The sequence below is a fragment of the Loxodonta africana genome, chromosome 7 (assembly GCF_030014295.1).
Source record: "Loxodonta africana isolate mLoxAfr1 chromosome 7, mLoxAfr1.hap2, whole genome shotgun sequence".
Taxonomy (NCBI): domain Eukaryota; kingdom Metazoa; phylum Chordata; class Mammalia; order Proboscidea; family Elephantidae; genus Loxodonta; species Loxodonta africana.
The window spans coordinates 34,086,169-34,109,913 of record NC_087348.1 but is presented as its reverse complement, the minus strand read 5'-3'; the positions used below and the strand labels follow the sequence as shown (position 1 = coordinate 34,109,913).

The 23,745-nt window shown below is 37.0% G+C and overlaps 3 protein-coding genes across 4 annotated transcripts; all 3 read left to right on the top strand.

Annotated features, from left to right (window-relative positions):
* Window positions 1-2,736: 2,736 nt before the first annotated feature.
* Window positions 2,737-6,317, top strand: LOC100677559 (olfactory receptor 4C12-like). Of its 2 annotated transcripts, XM_064289168.1 has the most exons (2): window positions 2,737-3,973; window positions 6,089-6,317. In XM_064289168.1, exons 1-2 carry the CDS (start codon window positions 3,078-3,080, stop codon window positions 6,132-6,134), a joined length of 942 nt encoding a protein of 313 aa, XP_064145238.1. In that variant the 5' UTR covers window positions 2,737-3,077; the 3' UTR covers window positions 6,135-6,317. The 2 variants fall into 2 exon arrangements, with proteins under 2 accessions (XP_064145238.1, XP_003412121.2); XM_003412073.3 differs by lacking the exon at window positions 6,089-6,317 and having other exon boundaries at window positions 2,737-4,007.
* A 5,941-nt stretch (window positions 6,318-12,258) lies between these two features.
* Window positions 12,259-14,919, top strand: LOC100677278 (olfactory receptor 4A47-like). The gene has a single exon (XM_003412072.3). It carries the CDS (start codon window positions 13,868-13,870, stop codon window positions 14,780-14,782), a length of 915 nt encoding a protein of 304 aa, XP_003412120.2. The 5' UTR covers window positions 12,259-13,867; the 3' UTR covers window positions 14,783-14,919.
* Window positions 14,920-22,594: 7,675 nt separating this feature from the next.
* LOC100676991 (olfactory receptor 4A47-like) lies at window positions 22,595-23,506 on the top strand. The gene has a single exon (XM_003412071.4). It carries the CDS (start codon window positions 22,595-22,597, stop codon window positions 23,504-23,506), a length of 912 nt encoding a protein of 303 aa, XP_003412119.3.
* Window positions 23,507-23,745: the final 239 nt, after the last annotated feature.

Here is a 23,745-nt window from a genome sequence, read left to right as displayed (position 1 = left end):
GCAAGATGTTTTTTGTTTTTTCCTTTTGGTAGATGATTTCTAGCCCTTGTCAAAAATGTCATTCACTGACACAGGGGACAATAGGAGGAAGGGATAAGTGTTTGGTTGCCATTTTGACAAAGTTTCCTGAAATTAATTACTCTTCTCTGAGGAACTAGCTCGGAAATATGTTACCCACTTACATAAAATTGCATTTCTGTGGTATAAAAACTGAAGGAGCTGAGAAGAAAGGACTATGAGGATTTCTGGGCTGAGAGTCACAAAGGCAGTGTCTTTCCCTACACAGCCTGATACCAGACATGGGATTGTTCTGAAATGGTGGGAGAAAGAAATCTCAGTCCCACTGACTAAAATATGAGGCAGCCCTGGTGGTGCAGTGGTTAAAGTGATCAACTGCTAACCTGAAAGTTGGTGGTTTGAAACCACCAGTGGCTCTTCAGGAGAAAGATGTGGCAGTCTGCTTCCATAGAGTTACAGCCTTGGAAACCCTATGGGGTCACTACGGGTTAGAATTGACTTAATGTCAGTGGCTTTTTTTTGGGGGGGGGGACATATACGATCATGGGTGCTCTGAAAAAAGCTCAGAATTGTCTTTAGGAGATTTCTCATCCAGAGGACCTGTAATCAACTAGTGGTGTCTTGGTAATTGCATTTGCTTTCCTAGCTTAAAAAATGAGTACCATATTCTTAGAGCCCTTATGAAGGCTGTCAGACCAAGTTCCACATAAAAAATCTCTAATATATTTATGAGTTCCACAGGATGGAAATTCCGTTTAAGTGCCATAGCTGCTTGATGATACTATCTGGGATAATTTATTTGACCAAGTTTAGGTAGGGTGAGAAGTCTTAGACCATAGGATGGAGCGGATATTGGTATGTTAGACAACAACAATTTTAGTTTTTTTTTTTTTACTTCAGCTTTTTCTTTTCTGGAAACATTTAATTTTCAGCTCACTAAGTTAACATGGCCTTGACTCTGGCTGTACACACTCTGGATTGAAGAAAACCAAAATAGAGTTATTTTAAGAACTGATGAGTTAGCTACGAACTAACTTTTGACACATCAGGAGTTTATAGCACTCTGTACTGGAGTATACATGACCTCTCATAAAACGATCTGCTTCTCCTGACCAGTTTGTATATAAGAACAACCTATGACTCATTTATTTGTCAGTATTCTTCTTGGGAAATGCTGGTGGTGTAGTGGTTAAGTGCTACGTCTGCTAACCAAAAGGCTGGCAGTTGGAATCCACCAGCTGCTCCTTGGAAACTCTATGGGGCAGTTCTACTCTGAACTATAGGGTTGCTATGAGTCAGAATTGACTCGAGGACAATGGGTTTTTTGTTTTTGTTTTTGTTCTTCTTTAATGCTGATCATAAGTCCCACATGTGAGTTTGATAAAAAATTTGGATTTCATGAATGGCACTCGTTTAGAATATTACTACACATTCACTTCTTAAAAAGTAAGTCTTTTTTGATAATTCTGTGTTTGTCCCTCTTTCTCTTTTGCCTTTTCTCTTTGTTTCTCTCTCCCTTTCTTTGTTTCACCTTTCCTCCTTAGTATTTCCCTTTTTCTTCCTCTTCTCTCCCTTACCCTCCTCTCCTTCCCCATTGCCCATCCTCTGCTGTCCTCTCCTTTTCCCTTCTCTTTACTTCTCTTTTCTTATGTCCTCCTTTTCTCCTCTCCTCTCATTTCCTCCTCCTCTCCTCTTCCCTCATCCACTCCTTTCCCCTGTCTCCCTCTATACAAATGCTTGTTGATGCCTAGTATCAGGAACATTATAGATGTAAACATGAATAGATCATAAGGCACGACAGTCTACAAACCAGTTATTTCAATAGTGAGCGGAGCTGACATTTTTCAGGAGCACTCCACACTCAGTCATAAGAGTTCAATCTGAAAGAGTTACATTATCTGTGTTTGGGAATATAGCTTTAGAAGATGAATAATGAAATAATGACCACTGATCTATTTTTGTCTCTGTGCATTTGTCTATTCTAGATATTTCACATAAGTGAGAACATACAATATTTGTTCTTTTGTGACCGACATATCACTCAATGTACTCTTTTTAAGGTTCATAGGCATCGTAGCATGAATCGGGATTTCATTTCTCTTGATGGCTGAGTGAGCTTTAGCGGTGCAGTGCTTAAGAGCTTGGCTGCTAACTAAAAGTTCATCAGTTTGAATCCACGAGCTGCTCTTTGGAAACTCTATGGGTCAGTTCTGCTCTGTCATATAGGGTTGCTGTTAGTCCTAATTGACTCAATAGGCAATGGGTTTGGGTTTTTTGGTTTAATGTTTCATTATGTGAATGACCAACTTTCAAAATCCCAAATATTTAGCTTTTAAAAATCATTTCTTTAATAAAACATTCTCAATGTAAAAAATAAATTAAAAATAGAAAAATGAATAAACCTATAAAAGTAGTAAGGCAAGATATTTGTTTTTAAGGACCCATAGTGTTGCACACAGACAGAAGAGCTTGGTACAATGTGACAGGTGCTACTTACCCCATCTCTGAGATTGGGAGAATGTAGCAGTACTGTCTTTCACATTTGAGGAAGTAGAAAATCTCCCAGGCTGACAAAGTAGGAAAAAGGATGGCTCATGGTGTAAAGAGGTAGAAGAATCCTATATGTCTTAGAATTTTTTTGTATGATTTAAATTAGTTGAACAATTTTGGCTTTTTCTCTGAAAAATACACTTGACCTCTTTGAAGAAAATATATGCAACTTGGGCATCTGTGAATGTTCTACGTACATGGCCATATCATGCGTTGGCTTTTGAAACTTAATGGTGTAGTATATGTTTTTGTTAACATGAAAAGTACCCATTTTTATTGTAGAAAATTATAAATTGTATAATATTATAAAGACCAAAATAAATACTATAGTGTCACATGTAGAATATAAAAAATAAAACTTTTGATGTGGTTTTGTAGTTGTACTTGCATTCTGTGAAACTAGAAATAAGATGTCCCATGGATATTTTTATTTATTAAGCAAAAGTGTCAGTATTGAGGATGAGTGTGACTTATTTTCAGGGACATCACCTGTCACCTAAGCTGAAGTGATGAAGAGGATGAATAATGTGACAGAATTTATCCTCCTGGGCCTGACAGAGAACATGGAGCTTCAAAAATTTTCATTTGCTGTGGTTTTAATTGTCTATTTGGTTACCCTGGCAGGTAACCTGCTCATCATGATCATGATCAGCACCAACAGGTCTTTAGGATCCCCCATGTACTTCTTCTTGTTTTACTTATCCCTTATAGATGGCTGCTGTTCTTCATCCATGACCCCCAAAATGCTAGCTGACAGTCTTACTGTGAGAAAAACCATCTCTTTTGGTGGGTGTATGACTCAAATCTTTGCTGAGCATCTTTTTGGTGCCGCTGAGATCATCCTGCTGACAGTGATGGCGTATGACCGCTACGTGGTCATCTGCAAACCCCTGCACTACACGACCATTATGAGCCATAGGCTGTGCCTTCTCCTGGTGGGAGTAGCCTGGGCTGGAGGCTTTGTCCATGCAACCATTCAGGTCCTCTTCATAGTCTGGCTGCCCTTCTGTGGCCCCAATGTCCTAGACCACTTCATGTGTGACTTGATCCCTTTGTTGGAACTCATTTGCATGGGCACTCATATCCTTGGTCTCTTTGTTGCTGCCAACAGTGGATTCATATGCTTGTTAAACTTCCTTCTTTTGGTGATCTCCTATGTGGTCATCTTGCACTCCCTAAGGGCCCATAGCTTGGAAGGGAGGTGCAAAGCCCTTTCCACCTGTGTCTCTCACATCACAGTAGTCATCTTATTCTTTGTGCCCTGCATATTTGTGTATCTGCGGCCAGTGACTACCTTCTCCATTGATAAAGCTGTGGCTGTCTTTTATACCATGATCACTCCCATGTTAAATCCCTTAATATACAGCCTTAGAAACACAGAAGTGAAAAATGCTATGAAGAAGTTGTGGGGTCAAATAGTGACTTCAACTGAAAAATAATCAAGCCAACATAAAATGACTTTATTCTTTAAATGGTGAAGAGAAGAGAATTTCTATGGATCAAGATCAGGTGAACACTATTTGTCACAAGCAGTTTGATAATGGCATATAGATATTTTGAGAAAGTCCCAGGCAGGAAATTATTTATCAGTATAAAAATATTCCATTTAGATTTATTTATCATCTATGGTTGTTGACCTTTAAAATACTGACAGAATCTGTTAGGTTGTGTTAAAAGTCAGATTCCTAGGACATGGCTCTAGACATTCTAATTCAGTAGAGTGTTGTTGTATTTACATATGCACATTTTAAGCAAATGACCCAGATGTTTCCAAAGCAGGTGGTCTATACACTCTGAGCAATAGGGCTATGGATTCTGTCATCCTCAGCCATTAATAGGACTACTTTTTAAGAAATTTCTTGGGAAGTATCCCTTACAGCAGAAGGTATAAGAATCATGAAACTCTCAAATCTTCATAAATCATGCAATGAAAGCCCACTACTTTGGCAATAGCAAAACAAAAATAAAATGTCCTGGGCAAATATGAATGAATGTGTATTTCTTCTCAATTTTCTCTTTCTGTACTTTCTAATCTTCTGCCACATGAAGTCTCATTGTCTCTTTTTTTATTTCCTGCTTCCAAAAGGAAAGGTTTACCATTTATTCTTGCTGTATTATTTGGATGAAAACTTACTGTTATTATTATCCTAACTAGTCTTTCACATTGACAGATATATATTAATAGTTGTGCTGTGTGTAGGAGATTTTATGTATCATTTCTTGTATGCATATTTGGGAGGAATGGGTGACAGGGCCTAGTATGTCATAATGGTTAATGCCTGAATAAGACAGCCTTGAGTTTAAATGTTAGCTTTGCTACTTATAGCGTGAACTTCAGCAAAACATGATTTCTTTAGGATTTTCAGGATAAAATAAAATAAACCATGTAAAGCTCTTTTTTTTTTTTTAAAGCTCTTAGTTGGCACTAAATTGTTAGTAAATGTTAGTTACTGTAAGCATTCTTTATTACCAGAGTATCTGAAATTGTAATAAACAAAAACAAACAAACACACAGAAACCCACTAAGGTTGGGTTGGTTTCAACTCATAGTGACCCTTTAGGACAGAGTAGAACTTCCCCACATGGTTTCCAGGGAGTGGCTGTTGGATTTGAACTGCTGGCCTTTGGGTTAGCAGCTGAGCTCTTAACCACTGCACCACCAAGTTTCCAGAAATGATAATAGATTGAAGGAAATGTGAATGGCTGTGGTTTCCTGAATTGTGGGTGGAGAACTCTCTTCATTGAGTTCATTCTTTATGCTTGGTTTTAGGCTTAATTTTGTCTCTTCTAATGAAATGTATCTACGTTGCTTGGTTGAGATTTTAAAACTCCAACAGCTCTGAAACACTGGGAATTGCCAAGGCAGAGGACTCCTAAGGAAATAATAATTATACTGGTGATTCTGGTGATGACAATCTCTCATTTTCGAAGAGTTTAACAGGATTCAGAGACCTAAAGCGTGGGTTACCCATTGGTGTGGAGTCAGTTCTGGTTTGTAGCATCCCTATAGGACAGAGAGGAACTACCCTGTGGGGTTTCCAAGGCTGTAGTCTTTAAAGAAGTGGACTACTACATCTTTCTCCTACGGAGCGACTGGTGGTCTCCAACTGTTGACTTTTTGCTTAGCAGCTGAGTGCTTAAACACTGCATCACCAGCACTCTTAAAGTGTGCATTATACATCTAAATTTTTATTATTACCACTCTATAAAACATCCTCCAAGCCATCTCCATGGGGGTGCACCCTGTGAAGTCAAAAGGGCCCCACACTTGGTTTAATGCTTTGCAGCACTGGGTGATTGTTGTCTTGAAACTGTTAATAATTTTAGAATAAGAGACTCTGCATTATCATTTTGCACTGAGCCTGTGAATTATGTAGCCACAAATTTCTCTTGTCCAGGAAAGGAAATGATTCTTCCCCATACCCTGCATTCCGTAACTTGTTCAAAATATGTTTGCTGTGGAGAGATTGCTTCCCAACCCCAATTTCAGGATTTATATTGCACAACTGCAGTGCAGGAGAAAATCTAGAAAGGAGATTACAAAAGGAAAAAAGCTCACTGAATAATAGGAAGAAGTCATGGATGAACACCACGGGGGATATTCATGTCTGGAAACCGAAGTGGAAAGGGGAAGTTTTGATGATTGATCATGGCTGTAACTCCCCCCTTTTGAGACTCTGAAAGGTGACTGTCCCAGTAGGAGTTCTTGGAGGCTACAATTGGATCCAACCTCGTTGGATATTCTTGAATCTCTAATTTGTGGTTTTCTGATCTCCATTGTCCTCGTGTCTACATGGCCTTGGAGCCGACACATTTGTGGGTCTGAAATTCTCATGACAAGCTCTGTTTGAAACAGCAAGGAGTCACTTTTACAATGAACCTAAGGTCAAAACAGCAGGCAACCAGAATATGAGCAGATATTAAAGGGAAATATTTGTTCAGGGGAAGTAGCATGGTGCAGTGGTTAAAAGTAGACTCTGGAGTCTGATTTTCTTAGTTTGAATGTGACCCAGGCAAGTTATTTGATCTTTCTATGCTATATATATATTTTTTTACCTATAAAATTGTAATAATAGAACATGCTTCATAAAGTGTTTAGGCCAATTAAATGGGTTAATATGTATTAAGTGCTTATATCAGTGCCTCTAAAAACCCATGGCCGTCATAGCGACCCTATAGGACAGAGTAACACTTCCTCATAGGGTTTCAAAGGAGCAGCTGGTGGATTGGAACCGCCAGCACTGCGGTCAGAAGCCAAACTCTTAACCACTATACCACCAGGGCTCCGTATGCACATAAAAAAACAAAAAACATAGTACCCCCAAAACCAAACCCATTGCCCTTCAGTCAATTCTGGCTCACAGTGACCCTATTGACCCTATTGGACAGAGTAGAACTGCCCCACAGGGTTTCCAAGGAGTGACTGGTGAATTTGAGCTGCTGACCTTTTGGTTAGCAGCTGAGGTCTTAACTACTGTGCCACCAGGGCCACAAGCATCTAATAAATCTTACAAAATTATTTTTAAAAGGAAAAATATTGACTGGTACTAGCCAACTTCAAACTGGGGCAGATTTGGGCTGGCATCGAGAATTAGCAGGAACTGCATTTTGTCTGGGTAAGGACCTTTGTGGATATTGCCCTGGTCCCTATACCCTTAGGCGAAAAAGTTACTTTCTTTTATGAAATATCCCATCTCACATATAGATATATATTTTTTAATTTGAACATCAAGCAGTTTCATATTGACATTTAGGGTCCTTATTTTCTTCCTTTTTTTGGCATTATAAGTATTAAATGAGATAATGCGTGCAAAGCATCCAGGACAGTGCCTGGTACTCAAAGAGACCAAGGGTATGGACATCCATGCAGATGAGTTTGAAAAAGGGTTCAAGACACACACTTAATAAATGTAACAATATCTGTCACCTCCCTCACTTTTTCATCGGTATACCATTTCAGTCTGACTTTTTAAAACACTGTGTGAGTTATATTTGATACTCAATTGTGTGTAGATATATTAGGGGCCAAAAAAGAAACTTTCAGAGTTCTGAGAGTAAACCCAGCAGAAGTAACGCAAGATGAGGGGATTAATACTCTGAAAAATCCAGCTTAAAATTCTGAATATATCCCAAGTAAAAATAAGGTTCAGAAAGACCTCAAAATTTAATGTTCTTTAATGAAATAAGAAACCTGTGACATAACAATAACTATAGTAAATGCCCAAACCAAACCCACTGGTACTGGAGAGGAATATTAAATATGCCAGGGACTGCCAAGAGAACGAACCAATCTGTCTTGGAAGAAGTGCTCCTGTGAAGCCAGAATGGCGAGGCGAAGTCTCACATACTTTGGGCATGTTATCAGGAGGGATCAGTCCCTGGAGAAAGACATCATGTTTGTAAAGTAGAGGGTCAGTGAAAAAGAGGAAGACCCTCAAGGAGATGGATTGACACAGTGGCTGCAACAATGGGATTAAGCATAACAACTACTGTTAGGATGGCAAGGATCAGACAGTGTTTCATCAGTTGGGGTGGCTATGAGTGGGAACGGCTTGGCAGCACCTACCAACAACAGCAACCTAGTAAAAGCTATTATTTATTTGCTACAATGTGGCAGGCACTATGGAGACATTGCCTTATTTAATCCTCATAAAAGCCTTATGAAGTAGTTAACGTTATTCCAGAAGAATCAAGCTTGGATAATTCCAATAGCTAACTCAAGACAGAGCTAATAAATGCCTGAGGTGGAATTTCAATCCATGCAGATTGGCTCCAGAACCTACGCTTTTCCTGGAGAGACAAAGGTAATAAATAACTAAACGTAATCAGTATAAATTCAGGTAGTGAAAAGAGTTAAAAAAAAAAAAAAAAAAAGTGGAAAAAGTGATATGATAGAGAGTGACTTAGGGAAGCAAGGATCAGTTTAGTTTGTGTGTTCAACAAAGACACAAGAGCAGGAATTTATAGTGTTTATGTAATCACGTCTAGGGATATGAGGGCACCAGCTGTAATGAGGTGACAAAAACCATTGGAGAAGTGTTTCTGGTAGTGGGAAGGGGAATATATTTGACCTGAATGAGTACCATTATTTTAACTTGAAGATCACTTACAACCCTAACTCTAATAATAATAATTTAGCTCTAATTTAAAATCAGGATGAAAATAACTAAAATGTGTGCTCAAGAAATTATTCCCACCGAGAAGACTTTGTGTCACTTATGGCATTGCTCTCTTGGGTGGACTCTGATGCAGTCAAAAGCCTTGATCTCCACCTTATTTTCCATGACTTTCTTTCCCATAATGATGACCTTTTTTTTCCCCTATGTAAATGACCTTTCATTGACATAGAACAGCTGAGATTTGCTGATTGGTGTAACCAAATTTACCTGAATCATAATTGGCTTTTTCATGGTTCTAAGGCCTTGCACAATTGCTATCCAACAAACACCCATCTCTTTGACTTCATCCAGTACCACTCTCTCCCATGTTCACTGTGCTCCAGTTGGGATGGTTTCATTCTTGCCTTTGGGCCTTCCTTTGCACTTTCTCTTCTTGATTCCCAAAATGCTCTTTCTTTAGGATTTGGTTCCTGTTCATCTCACCTTTGTTCTATTCTCTCCTTTTCATTAACATTGAGGCAAACTGGCCCTTCAGTGTCTTGAGCTTGCAAAATTCTTTTCAAAGTTGTGGCCTTCCACATATAACAGTGCTTCCCATGAATGAAAATTCTCATCATTTAGATCTCAGTTTAAATATCATCTTTTAAAAAGGGCCTTATCTGATTACCTTCTTTATCTACAGTAGCATTCTCCCTTTATTTTTTGCCACAGTGGTACCCTATTTGTTGTTTTAATAGCACTTACCACAGACTATAATTACTCTAATAAGTCATTCCCTTATTTACTGCCTGACTCTATTACAAGAACATAAGATCAGTGCAGGCAGACCTTTTTCCTAATTTTTTTTTTTCATTAGCTATTGTATCCCTGATTCATAGCATAGTTCCTGACTCAAAATAGAGGCTCAATAAATATATTTTTGTTAAATAATGAATATTGGATAAAGAATTAGTTATTACATCCAAATTGGAAATAAAGTTTTAACATATCTAATAGCACTTCAGGAAACCCTGGTGGCATAGTGATTAAGAGCTTTGGCTGCCAACCAAAAGGTCAGCAGTTAGAATCCACCAGGTGCTCCTTGGAAACCCTTTGGAGCAGTTCTACTCTATCCTATAGGGTCACTATGAGTCAGAATGGATTTGACGGCAACGGGTTTGGTTTTTTTTTGTTTGTTTGTTTGACAACACTTCAACACAGAATAAATTGAGTATTAAATAAACAAGGAAGAAATACTTGCTATGGCAAGGTGAGGATATAAATGATTAAATTCATAATCACTGGAAAAAAGTGACTGGACTGATACTTTATTCTTATGTAGCAGTAGTCTTATAAATGGTTCTGAAACTATTTTTTCATCATGTTACATCTTCCTGACCCTAATTATGTGATTGATCTTTTAGCATTTTTACATACAGTTGTTCTTTCAGAGTTTTGCTGAAAATCCCAGTGAATTTAACTAAGCAGATATTGGACAAACTCCAATTATTGACTCAGTGATAAAGGTTGTAGCTGAAAGGGATAAAATGCCAAGTGATCTTTGCCCCTTTTAGGGAGAAGATGCTGTCATTTTACAAGATACTTGGCTAGGCATAAAGCATGATGTAACAAGTACAACTAGTTTATGCCATATTCACCGCCTCACAGTCTCAAGCACGACTAGTTTGGCCATATCGGCACAATAGATGAGACAGGAAAACATCTGAACACTAATTTTTCTCTACTGATTAGTAGCCATATTTTATGTAGATATAGATTTGTGCGCCTTTTTGACAAATTTCCCCAACTATGGAAAATTTTTATTTTTCTGTTTGCATCATGCAATTCTTTTTAAATAGATCTCAATACAAGTGATGAAAATTTATGCACTATTTAGAAGAGCCTGTGTAGGAAAGGGACAAGCTTAGCCATATGAAATCAAATTGTCCTCAAGGAAGAATGCAGCTTTCTTTCTCTCTGGTCATATTGGATTGGAATAGGGATTTCCAGGTCCTTATGAGTGAGTTAAAAAGTCCTCCTTCAGACTGTGAACAAGGCTTCAAAGGTAAGACTCTTAACAATTTATAGTGGAAACCAGGCTTTGCTACTGTGTGACTTTCTTTGTTATGTGGGAAATTATATCACTTGAGTTTATAAGCATTGGAAAGTTAAAAAAAATCTTTTTTTGGTTGCAAAGGGGCTTTAAAGTCCTTCCAATTTAAATTCTAATCCAATTCTGCCACTTAAAAATGTGTGGCCTTGGGAAAATTAATTAAATATTCTGAGGCTCAGTTTCTAGAATTATAAAATGGGGATAACAATTGTTACCTGTACTTGTGAGGATTAAATACGATCATGTGTATATAAGATATAGGCATGGACATGGCATGCGATACACAGTTTGCGTAACAGGTGTAGGTGTTCTTGCAAAGTTAGTATTTCCTTTCATTAAATACTTTTTTGTCTATTTCAATGGAACCAATCAAATGAAAAATTTATTTTCTCCCGGTGTTGTTCTGCATTAGTGGGATATAAACATACTGATATGCATACTTTAAAGCTTGAGATATTTCATGTCAAAACAAATGTTAATTATCAAGATGGTCTGAGTACTTTGCTACATTTGTTTTCACACATTTTACTGCATTAAATACAAAAATTTAGCAAAAGCTATCATAAATTTCATTTTACCAAATGTGCAAATTTTGACCCAGAGTGGTGACTAGCACTTAATTGAAGCCCCACATCCAGATTTAGAAAAATATAATTATGCTGTCTTAAATGAAATATGTTTTACCACAAGATAAAACCAAAACCAAATCCAGTGCCATCGAGTCGATTCCAACTCATAGTGACCCTGTAGGACAGAATAGAATTGTGCCATACAGTTTCCAAGGAGCACCTGGTGGGTTCGAACTGCAGACCCTTTGGTTAGCAGCCATAGCCCTTAACCACTATGCCACCAGGGTTTCCAAACCACAAGATAGTATGTATATATACACATATATATGTGTATATATGTACATATACATCCACCCATCCATCTGTCTGTCTGTCTATCTATCTATGAACCAAATCATTGCTGATTAGCAGATTTTGACTCATGGAGACCCTATAGGGCAGAGTAGAACTTCAGCGTAGAGTGCAGCTGGTGGATTCAAAATGCTGACCTTTTGATTAGCAGCAGAACACTTAACCACTGTACCACCAGGCCTCCATACATATATGTGTGTCTGCATATATATATATATAGAGAGAGAGAGAGAGAGAGAGACATACACACATATAAGTGTGTGCGTACATACATATATATGCACACACACACATATATGCAATCTTATGGTAAAAATATATATACATATTTCCTAAAACAAAAGTGCTATAGACAATTTGAATAAACTAAAAACTATCTGTTTTTGCATGCATGTTAATGATATGATTAATGTAAAATCTACGTACAATAGGGTTTTTTTGTTTGTTTATTTCCTTTGTGTATAAACTAAGCTGTTGAGTTGGGAGAGAAACAGTTAAAAGCAGTTGTAACAATCAGCTAGATAAAATGGAAACTTCCTCAAGGGTTGTTCTGGTTTATTGAAAGTAAGAGGAAGGAAAGGCTAGAAGGTTGCTTCTCAGGGTTTACCTGATATTCTTTATGAATAGATTAATAACATTCTTAAAGGAAGTCATCAGGCATAACCTGAGGAAGTACTTCCATTTGAAAGAGTAGGAAGGTAAAGGTGAAAAGGCGACTTCTCAGTCGTCACCACCATTTTTGTCCTCTGATGATTTGACGTCTGGAATAGACTCAGGGCCCATATGAGTTAGTGTTGGATATTGGATAGGGGGCTGCCTTCTTTGAAATGCTGGACACAATATAAATATTTGTCAATAGACTGTATAAATAAGAGAAGATATTTATCATTAGTTTAGAGGTTAACTGTGTCTGATCTCTCAAATTAGTGTCTACAGAGAATAAACAGAAATAAGGTGATAAGAAAACATTTTGTGTATATGAGACATAGCAAAAAGTCTGGAGCGGATGAACTTGGAGAATTTTAAGAGATGAGTTTAGGCAGCATACTGGATCCAAGTCATCTAGAGTCTTGTAGTCCCACTTAGGAAGACTGGATTTTATTGACTGTGTGATAGGAAGCCACTGTAGAGGTTTTGAGCTGGGAGGTGACACGACCTGAAGAAGATTCAAAAAGGATTAGGGCTGCTTTGGAACAATAGATTGTTACAGGCAAGAACGAAAGCTGACCTGGCAGGAGGCTATTCGAACAGACCCGTGAAGTGACAGGGAAAGTGAGAATGATCATATTCATGATATATTAGGAAGATACTGTCAACAAGATGAATTAAGGTAGTGATAGGTAATGTGAGAATAATAAAGGAGTTAAAGACACTGCGAGTTGTTTGGTCTGAAGAATAACAGGAAGATGGTATCTTTTACTGAGATGGGCAACACTTAGATTTAGTGTGGAATATTTAACATCTATTTTTATAAATACTAAATTGACATCAAATTGGAGAATTTCCATTAGGTAGTTGCATATATAAGTTTGAAAATTAGGGGAGATATTGAGGCAGAAGACACAATATTGGGGTGCTTCAGTATTTATAGGTCAGGAAGAAGGGGAAGATCCCAGCAAAGATACTAAGAAGGAGGTCCAGTAGGTTAGGAGGAAATTTAGGACAGTGGCCTTTGGTCTATAAACTTCCGTTCATAAGTTATTCTACCAACTTAAAATTTTTAAATTACCTTAGCCGGTGGTCAAGTGTAATACTTTTGTGACTTCTTATATGACACAAGTTTTCACAAAAACCCCTCCCCATCCTTTCTTGTTCTCTCACTTCTTCTTTAAACATCAGATAAAGCACTGCTTACTCTGGGAAGACATTCCTGATCCCAGTTTGATTTAGATGTTCCTATTTTATACTATTCACCCTTGCTACTATGTGAATTCAATTTGTAATGACACTTATTGCATCTGTCTACAATAATCTGACACCATAATTATGTATCACATCAGTGGGGTATCTCAATACCCATAATACGATTGACATAAATAGGTGTTCCTTACACATTTTCAAAATTGAATGAAAAAATAAAAGACAAATATTATAACACATTAAAAAATGTCTTAATTGTTTTGTAGGTAAACTCCTTCTAATACCTGAAATCAGCACCTATAAAAGAAATGATGGAACCAGGGAACAATGTGACTTACTTTGTCCTTCTGGGACTCACACAGAATCCAAAGGAACAGAAGGTCCTTTTTGTTATGTTCTTGCTCTTCTACATTTTGACCATGATGGGTAACCTCCTTATTGTTGTGACTGTAACTTTCAGTAAGACCCTGGACTCACCTATGTACTTCTTCCTTGGAAGCTTATCCTTCATGGATGTCATTTATTCATCAGTCATCTCCCCCAAATTGATTTCAGACTTGTTCTTTGGTAAAACGACCATATCCTTCCAATCTTGTATGATTCAGCTCTTTGGGGAACACTTCTTTGGTGGATCAGAAGTCTTTCTCCTATTGGTGATGGCCTATGACCGCTATGTGGCCATCTGTAAGCCCTTACATTATTTGGTCATTATGAGGCAATGGGTGTGTGTTGTGCTGCTGATAGTGTCCTGGGCTGGAGGTTTCCTGCATTCAATCATTCAACTTAGCTCTCTTTATGGGCTCCCATTCTGTGGTCCCAATGTCATTGATCACTTTTTCTGTGACATGTACCCCCTATTGAAACTTGTCTGTACCGACACTTATGTCATTGGCTTCTTAGTGGCAGCCAATGGAGGAGTAATCTGCACTCTTGTGTTCCTACTCTTACTCATTTCTTATGGTGTTATCTTATACTCCTTAAAGAGCCTTAGTCAGGAAGGAAAGCGAAAAGCCCTCTCCACTTGTGGTTCCCACATCACTGTGGTGGTCTGCTTTTTTGTTCCCTGTATTTTCATGTATGTAAGACCTGCTAAGACTTTCCCCATTGACAAATCATTGAGTGTATTTTATACAGTGATAACCCCTATGTTGAACCCCTTAATCTACACGTTGAGAAATTCAGAGATGATAAATGCTATGAAGAAGCTCTGGGGTAAAAAATGACTTTAACTGAGAAATAATCACAACAGCATAAAATGACTTTATTCTTTAAATGGTGCAGATAAAAGAAGATAATGGCTATGTTTCAAGGCCAGCTGAATACTGTCAGTTTGATGTTGGCATATAGGCCCTTTGAGAAAAAGCTCAGACAGGAAATTATTTATCACTATATGAATATCTCATTTAGATTTATTCATTGCCTATTTGGTTTTTGATCTTCAATGTACTATCCAAATGAGGATTGTTGTTAAAATGTGGATTCCCAATACATGGCTCTAGACGTTCTAACTCAGTAGGACTGTTGTATTTATATACCCACGTTTTAACCAAGATGTTTCTGAAGCAGGTGGTCTATGCGTTCACTTTGATCAATAGTGCTGTAGATTATGTTAACATTCTCAGCCAGTAATGGAGCCACCTTTTAAGGAATTTCCTGGGAAGTATCCTTCACAGCTAAAGCTATGAAAACCATGGAACTCTCAAATCTTTATAGATCATGCGGTGTAAGCTTTCATTTTTGTAATTGCAAAACAAATATTCTGGGCAAATAGGAATATTTTGGGTATTTGTTCTCCATCTTCTCTTTCTGTGCTTTCTAATCATCTACCACATCAAGTTTGATTTCCTCTTTTTCTTTTTCTGCCTCCAAAAGAAAGAGCCTATCATTTATTCTTGGTGCATTTTTGGGACTAAAACTTATTTATTTTAACTAGTCATTCACATCGAGAACCTTGTCTTCATGGTTTTGCTATGTGTGGGAGATTTTATGTATCGCTTCTTGACTGTATAATTTAGAGGAACAGTTAAGAGCATAGTGCCTAAGAAAGACAGTACTGAGTTAAAATCTTAGTTTTGCCATTTACGGTGTGAAATTTGTAAAGCTCTTAGTATGTACTAAATGCTCAATACATCTTAGCTATTATAGACATTATTTATTACTGAGGTCTCTGCAATTATAATGAAACTACTCTACAAGCCCCCCCCCCTTTTTTGAAACTTTAGAAGGGCGGATCCATAATTTCTTTGTCCCTACTCTGACAAACACTCTGAAGGCTTACTAGCTTGGTAGGAAGTCATGGGGGCAGCAACTGGGTCCAACCTCCTTGGCTGTTCCTGAATCTCTCTCCTAATGTTCTGATCTCCATTAGCCCAATGTCTCCAAGGACTTGCAACTGATACATCTGTGGGTCTGATTTTCTCCTAATAAGCTCTGTTTGAAAGGTCAAGGAGTCATTTTACTATGCACCTGAGATCAACTCAGCATGCAACCAGAATATGAATGTATTTAAAATAAAGGGAGATATTTGTCCAGAGGAGGTAGTGTGGTACAGTGGTTAAGAGTAGAATCTGGGGTCAGATTTTCTTGGTTTGAGTATGCCATGGGCAAGTTACTTGATCTTTCAGTGCTACATTTTCTTTATCTATTAAATGATAATAATAGCTCCTACCTAATAAAGTGATTGGGCCAATTAAATGGGTTAATATATATTAAGTGCCTATAATAGTGCCTGTTGTTATTGTTAGATGCCTTTGAGTCAGTTCTGACTCATAGCTACCCAATGTACAACTAAACGAAATGCTGCACTTTCCTGTGCCATCCCCAAAATCATTGCTATGTTTGAGTCCATTGTTGCAGCCACTGTGTCAGTCCATTTTGTTGAGGGTCTTCCTGTATTTGGCTAACCATCTAGCTAAGTGACATATACATATACAACCATGCCTAGCAATAGTAAATCTTATGAAATTATTTTTTAAAAAGGAAAAATACTGACTGGAGCTAACCAACTACCAGTTGGGAAGTTTTGGGTTGGTATCTAGAATTAGCAGGAAACTCATTTTGCCTGGGTCAGGACCTCTCTGTGGGTCCTGCCTGGTGCTTATCTCTTCAGGTTAGAAAGTTAGTTTTTTGTATGAACAACCTATCTCACATATACATATGTTTTTTTACATGAACTTCAGCCAATTGTATATTGACATTTAACATCCTTATCTAGCCCCTGGAAGTCCTGTAAGTATCAAAGTTTCAGATGATGTTGAAAGATTTGGAGGTCTGGAGTTGACGGGCATAGGATTGATTTCCTTCTCATTAGTTAATGTAACACTCCGTGCATTTCACAATCGCTCAGAATCTTATTTTAGTCTTAGTTCGTAACTACATATTTAATGGGGATATTTTAAGCATTAGAAGAGATAATGTGTGCAAAGTATCCAGGACATTGCCTGGTACTCAAAGAGAACAAGGGTATGGGTTTCCATGCAGACAAGTTTCAAAAAAGGCTTCAAGTCACACCCTTAATAAATGTCACAGTATCTGTCATCTCCCTCACTTCTTCATCAGTATCCCATTTCTATCTGACTTTTTAAAAAACCATATGAGTTATATTTGCTATTCAATTGTATGTCAATATTATATTAGTGGGCAATAAGAAACTTTCAGAGTTCTGAGAGTAAACCCAGTAAAACTAATGCAAGATGAGGGGATTAATGCTCTGAAAAACCCACCTTAAAATTCTGAGTTTATTCCAAATAAAAATAAGTTTCAGAAAAACCTCAAAATTTGATGTTTTTTAATGAGAAATGAGAAAGTTGTGACATAATAATTAACAAAAGTGAAAACTATTTTTTACTTGCTACAGTGTGGTAGGCATTATGATGGCATTCTCTTATTTAATCTTCATAACAGCCTTATGAAATAGGTAATGTTATTCCTGTTTTCCAGAAGAATCAACTGAAGCTTGGATAATTTCAATAGCTTACACAAGGTTGCAGAGCTAGGTAATGCCTTAATGCCTAAGGTTGGATTTGAACCCATGTATTTTAGCTCCAGAATCTACACTTTCAGTGGCGAGACATAGGTAATAAATAACTAAACATAATCAAGATCAACTCAGAAAGTGAGAAGTGCTAAAATAAAAAAAGTGAAACCAGTGATTTGATGGAGAATGTCTCAGGGACCACTTTAGTTTGCGTATTCAACCAAGACTCAAGAGCAAGAATTTAGTGTTTATCTCATCATGTCTACAGATGTCAGACAACAAGCTGAAAGGACAAGATTAAAACCATTGGAGAGGCATTTCTGATAGTGGGAAGAAGAATTATATCTGACCTGAATGAGTATCATTATCTACTCTCCTATATTCTGACTTGAAGATCACCAACAACTTAACTGTAATAATAATTTAGCTCTAAATTAAAATCAGAATGAAAATAAATAAAATGTGTACTCAAGGAACCATCCCTCCAGGAAAATGTTGTGTTCTTCATGGCTGTTGCTGTCTTTGGTGAATTCTTTGGTACAGTGAACAGCATTGCTCTCCACCTTACTTCTTCATAACCTTCTTTCTTTATAATCATCATTTTTTTTCCCATGTAAAAACCCTTTCATTAATTTAGAGCAGCAGAGATTAGCTGATTGGTACAAGGAAAGCTATCTGTTTAACCAAAGTTACACTGAATCATAACTGGCCTTTTTCAAGGCTATAAAGCCTTGCACAATTGCCACCCAACTAACATCCATTTCTTTGACTTCATCTAGTACCACTGCCTCCAAGGTTTTCTGTGCTCCAGTTCGAATGGCCTCATTCTTGCCGTTGGGCCCTCTCACTTGCTCTTCTTACTTCATAAAATGCTCCTCCTTCAGGATTTGGTTCCTGTTCATCTCTTTAACCTGTTTGTTCTATTCTCTCCCTTTCCTTAATCTAGAGGTACACTGGCCCTTCGGTGTCTTGAACTTGCAAAGGTCTTTTCAAAGTTGGGGCCTTCCACACGTAACAGTGCTTCCCATGGATGCAACATCTCATCCTTTGGATGTCAGTTTAAAAATCACTTTTTAATAGAGGCCTTATCTAATTATCTTATCCACAGTTGCATTCTCCCTTTATTTTCTGCCACGGTAAACTATTTGTTGTCTTAATACTGCTTATCACAGTCTATAAGTACTTTAATGAGTCATTCCCTTATTTACTGTCTGAGTCGATTACAAGAACATAAGATCAGTACAGGCAGGACCTTTTTCCTGATTTTTCTTCTTTTGGTTAACTCTTGTATCCCCAGTTCATAGCACAGTACCTGGCACAAAATAGGTGCTCAGTAAACATTTTTAGAATATATTGAATATTGGATAAAGAATTAGTTATTTCATCTAAATTGGAGATAAAATTTTAACATATCTAATGACACTTCAATGCAGAATAAATTGTGTATTAAATAAATGAAAAAGAAAAGTTTGGTAGAGCAAAGTGGGGAAATAAGTGATTAAATTCATATTCACTGGGAAAATGTGACAGGACAGATATTTTATTTTTAAGCGGCAATAGTCTTATAATGATTCTAAAACTATTTTTTCCCCATGTTACATCTTCCTGATCCTAATTATGTGATTGATCTGGAAGCATTTTTACATATAGTTGTTCTTTGAAAATTTTGTGAAAAATCCCAGTGGATTCAATTAAGCAGATGTTGGACACACTCCAATTACAGGACTTAGTGATAAATGTAGTTAAAAGGGACAAAATGACCAATGATCTTTGCCCTTATTGGGGAGAAGATGCTATCCTCTTATCCACTGATATATCTATCTTAGGATATGCTTGGCTTGGCTTACAGCATGATATAAAAAAGGCACAAGAATGCCCTTTTCAAACTTTAAGAACAGCCAGTTTATGTTATATCAACCTTCACATGATCTCAAGACAACTAGTTTGGCCATATCAACACCATAGATGAGATGGGAAAACTTCTGAATACAAATTTTTCTCCATTCATTAGTTGCCACCTTATATAGATTTAGGATTTGCTTACCTTTTTGATAAATTGTCCCAACTATGAAGAATTTTCATTTTTCTGTTTGCATCATGGAATTCCTTTTAAAGAGATCTATAATGGAAGTAATAAAAATTTTCTGAAATATTTGGAAAAGCCTGTGAAGACAATGAACAGTCTTAGCTATATGAAATCAAATCTATCCCTAAGGAAAAATGCAGCTTTCTGCCCTCTGTGGTCATACTGGATTGGAAGAAGGATTTCCAGGTCTTTATGAGTGAGTTAACAAGCCCTCCTTCAGATTGTGTCAAGACTCTGATGGCAAGACTCTAATAGTTTATAGTGGAAACAAGGCTTTGCAACTGTGTGATTTTCTTTATTATGTGGGAAATTATATCACTTGAGTTTATAAGAATTCAAAAGTTCAAAAAACTTTTGCTAGCAGCAAACAGGCTTTCAGGTCAATCCAACTTAAATTCTAGTTCCAGTTCTACCACTTAAAAATGTGTGGCCTTGGGAAAATGAACTAAATGGTCTGAGGCTCAGTTTCTTCAACTATAAAATGGGGATAACAATTGTTATCTGTACTTGTGACTGTCAAGATTAAATGTGATTATGTATATACAAAATATAGGCATGCACATGGCATCTGATACACAGTTTATATACAGTGTTCTTGCAAGGTTAGTATTTTGTTTCCTTAAATATTTGTTTTTCTATTTCAATGGAACCAATGGAATGAAAAATTTATTTTTTCTGCATGTTGTTCTACATTAGTGGGATATAAACTTATGATACATGCTGATATGCATACATCGAAATTTGAGGTATTTTATGTCAGAACAAAGACTGATTATCCATGTTGGTCTAAGCACTTTGCTATGTATGTTTTCATATATTTTACTACATTAGATACAAAAATTCAGTAAGAGCTAACATAAATCTCATTTTACCATTACACAAAGTTTGATCCAGTGTGGTGACTACCACTTAATAAAAGTCCCAGATCTAGATTTAGAAAAATATGCTGTGTTATAAGAAATATGTTTTACCATAAAATAGTGTGTATACCTTATGGTAAGAAAAATATGTTCTTATTTCTGAAAACACAGGAGCTATAGATGCTTAGAATAAATTAAAACCGTTTCTGCATGCATATTAAAGATCAGGTTTATGTAAAAACCATATCATAAGTACAATAGTTTTTTGTTTATTTCCATAGTGTATAAACTAAGCTATGGAATTAGGAGACAGCAGTTAAAACCAGGTGTAATGATCAAGTAGCTAAATGGAGTCTTCCTTAAAGGTAGTTTAGTGTCATTGAGAAATTAGAGGAAGGAAAGGCTAGAAAGTTGCTGGTCAGGGTTTATATGATATTTGATACTATATTTGTTATGATATTTCTTAAGAACATTTGTTAATGAATAGATTATTCATTATGAATAGGTTAATAGCATTCTTAAACGAAGTCTTCAGTCATCTTAAAACCTGAGGAGGTACATTCACCTGGAAGAGTAGGAAGGTAATGGTGAAAAGGTGATTCCTCAGTCACCATCACCATTTCTGCCCTCTAATGATTTGACTCTTGAGTAGACTCTGGGCTTAAATGAGTTAGTGGACCCTCTGTGATGGCAGGGAGTTACCTTCTTTGAAATGCTTGATACAATGTAAGTATTCCGTAAATATTTGTTGACTGAATGTGTAAATAAGAGACTAAGCATATAATACACATTTTCCCAATACTTATCATTATTTTAGAAATTAACTGTATCTGATCTCTGAAATTAGCATCTACAAAAGAGTAAATAGAAATAAGGAGATAGAAAAGCATTTTGTGTATTTGAGGGATAGCAAGAAGTCTGGACCAGAGTGAACTTGGAGAGTGGTAAAAGATAAGGCTAGGAGGTAGCCTGGATCCAAGTCATCTAGGTTCTTGTACTCGAAAATAGGAAGATTGAATTTTATTGAGTGGATGATAGGAATACACTGTAGAGGTTTTGAGTAGGGAGGTGGCATGATCCTGAATAAGATTTAAAAAGGATCTTTAAGGTTGCATCAGTAGAACAGATTGTTGGAGGCAAGAATCAAAGCTGACCGGGCAGGAGGCTGTTGTAATGGGCAAGTGAAGTAACAGGGAAAAAAAGAGAATGATCAGATTCATGATATATTTTGAAGGTAGAGGTAACAAGATGAATTAAGGTAGTGATATGTAATGTGAGAAAAATAAAGGAGTTAGACACTGTGAGATGTTTGGTCTGAAGAATAACATGGAAGGTGGTACCTTTTACTGAGATGGACAACACCTAGGAAGGAATACATTTGGTGTGGAATATTTAACATTTATTTTTCTAAATAATAGATTGATACCAGATTGGCGATGTCCATAATGTATTTGCATATGTAAGTTTGAAAATTAGTGGAAAGATAGTGTCTGAAGATACAAAATTGCAGTGCTTTAGCATTTACAGTTCAGGAAAAGGAGAAAGATCCAAGCAAAGACATTAAGAAGGAAGTTGCAGTGGGTTAGGAGGAAATCTAGGACAGTGACCTTTGGTCTATAACCTTCCATTCATGAATTGTTCTATGAACTTCGAACATTGAAATAACCTTGGCTGGTCGTCAAGTATTATACTTTTGTGACTTTATACATGACACACCTTTTCATGAAAGTCCCTTCCTGTACTTTTTTGTCCTCACTTCTCCTTTAAACCTCAGCTAAATAAAGCATTGCTTCCTATGGGAAGCCATTCCTGATCCCAGTTTCATTTAGATGTTCCCACACTCTGTGCCCTTAGTATCCTGTGAATTTAATTATAATGACACTGCATTGGTCTGTAATAATCTGACCTCATCATTATGTATCACATCACTGAGTATAAGGAACTATGTCTTATTCAACAAGCTATCACAATATTTATGATATATTTGACATAAATAGGTGCTCCTTACATTTTTTTATTGAATGAAAAAAGAAAAGACAAATACTATAATATTATTAATCATTTTATAGGTAAACTGCTTCTAATATCTGAAATTATCACCTATAAAAAAACGATGGAACCAGGGAACAATGTGACTTACTTTGTCCTCCTGGGACTCACACAGAATCCGAAGGAACAGAAGGTCCTTTTTGTTATGTTCTTGCTCTTCTACATTTTGACCATGGTGGGCAACCTGCTCATTGTTGTGACTGTAACTTTCAGTAAGACCCTGGAGTCACCGATGTACTTCTTTCTTGGAAGCTTATCATTCATGGATGTCATTTATTCGTCAGTCATCTCTCCTAAATTGATTTCAGATTTGTACTTTGGGAAAACAACCATATCCTTCCAATCCTGTATGCTTCAGCTCTTTGGGGAACATTTTTTTGGTGGATCAGAAGTCTTTCTTCTATTGGTGATGGCCTATGACCGCTATGTAGCCATCTGTAAGCCCTTGCATTATTTGGTCATTATGAGGCAATGGGTGTGTGTTGTGCTGCTGATAGTGTCCTGGGCTGGAGGTTTCCTGCACTCAATCATTCAACTTAGCTCTCTTTATGGGCTCCCATTCTGTGGTCCCAATGTCATTGACCACTTTTTCTGTGACATGTACCCTCTATTGAAACTTGTCTGTACCGACACTTACATCGTTGGCTTCTTAGTGGCAGCCAATGGAGGAGTAATCTGCACTCTTGTGTTCCTATTCTTACTCATTTCTTATGGTGTTATCTTATACTCCTTAAAGAGCCTTAGTCAGGAAGGAAAGCGAAAAGCCCTTTCCACTTGTGGTTCCCACATCACTGTGGTGGTCTTCTTCTTTGTTCCCTGTATTTTCATGTATACAAGACCTGCTAAGACTTTCCCCATTGACAAATCATTGAGTGTATTTTATACAGTGATAACCCCTATGTTGAACCCCTTAATCTACACGTTGAGAAATTCAGAGATGACAACTGCTATGAAGAAACTCTGGGGTAAAAAATGACTTCAACTGGGAAATAATCACAATATAAAATGACTTTAAATGGTGAAGGAAAAAGAAAATAATTTCTATGATTCAAGGCCAAGTGAACACTATTTGCCAAAAGCTATTTGATGCTGGCATAAACGTCCTTTGAGAAAAGGCCCAGACAGGAAGTCATTTATCACTATAAGAATATCTCATTTACATTTATTTATTGCCTATTTGGCTTTTGATCTTTAATGTACTGTTCAAATGAGGAT

Coding starts and splice junctions, on each gene's coding strand:
- LOC100676991 (XM_003412071.4), top strand. CDS start 22,595: ATGGAACCAGGGAACAATGTGACTTACTTTGTCCTCCTGGGACTCACA.
- LOC100677278 (XM_003412072.3), top strand. CDS start 13,868: ATGATGGAACCAGGGAACAATGTGACTTACTTTGTCCTTCTGGGACTC.
- LOC100677559 (XM_064289168.1), top strand. CDS start 3,078: ATGAAGAGGATGAATAATGTGACAGAATTTATCCTCCTGGGCCTGACA. Junction 3,974..6,088: donor AAAAATGCTATGAAGAAGTT/GTGGGGTCAAAT, acceptor GCAGTGCAGGAG/AAAATCTAGAAAGGAGATTA.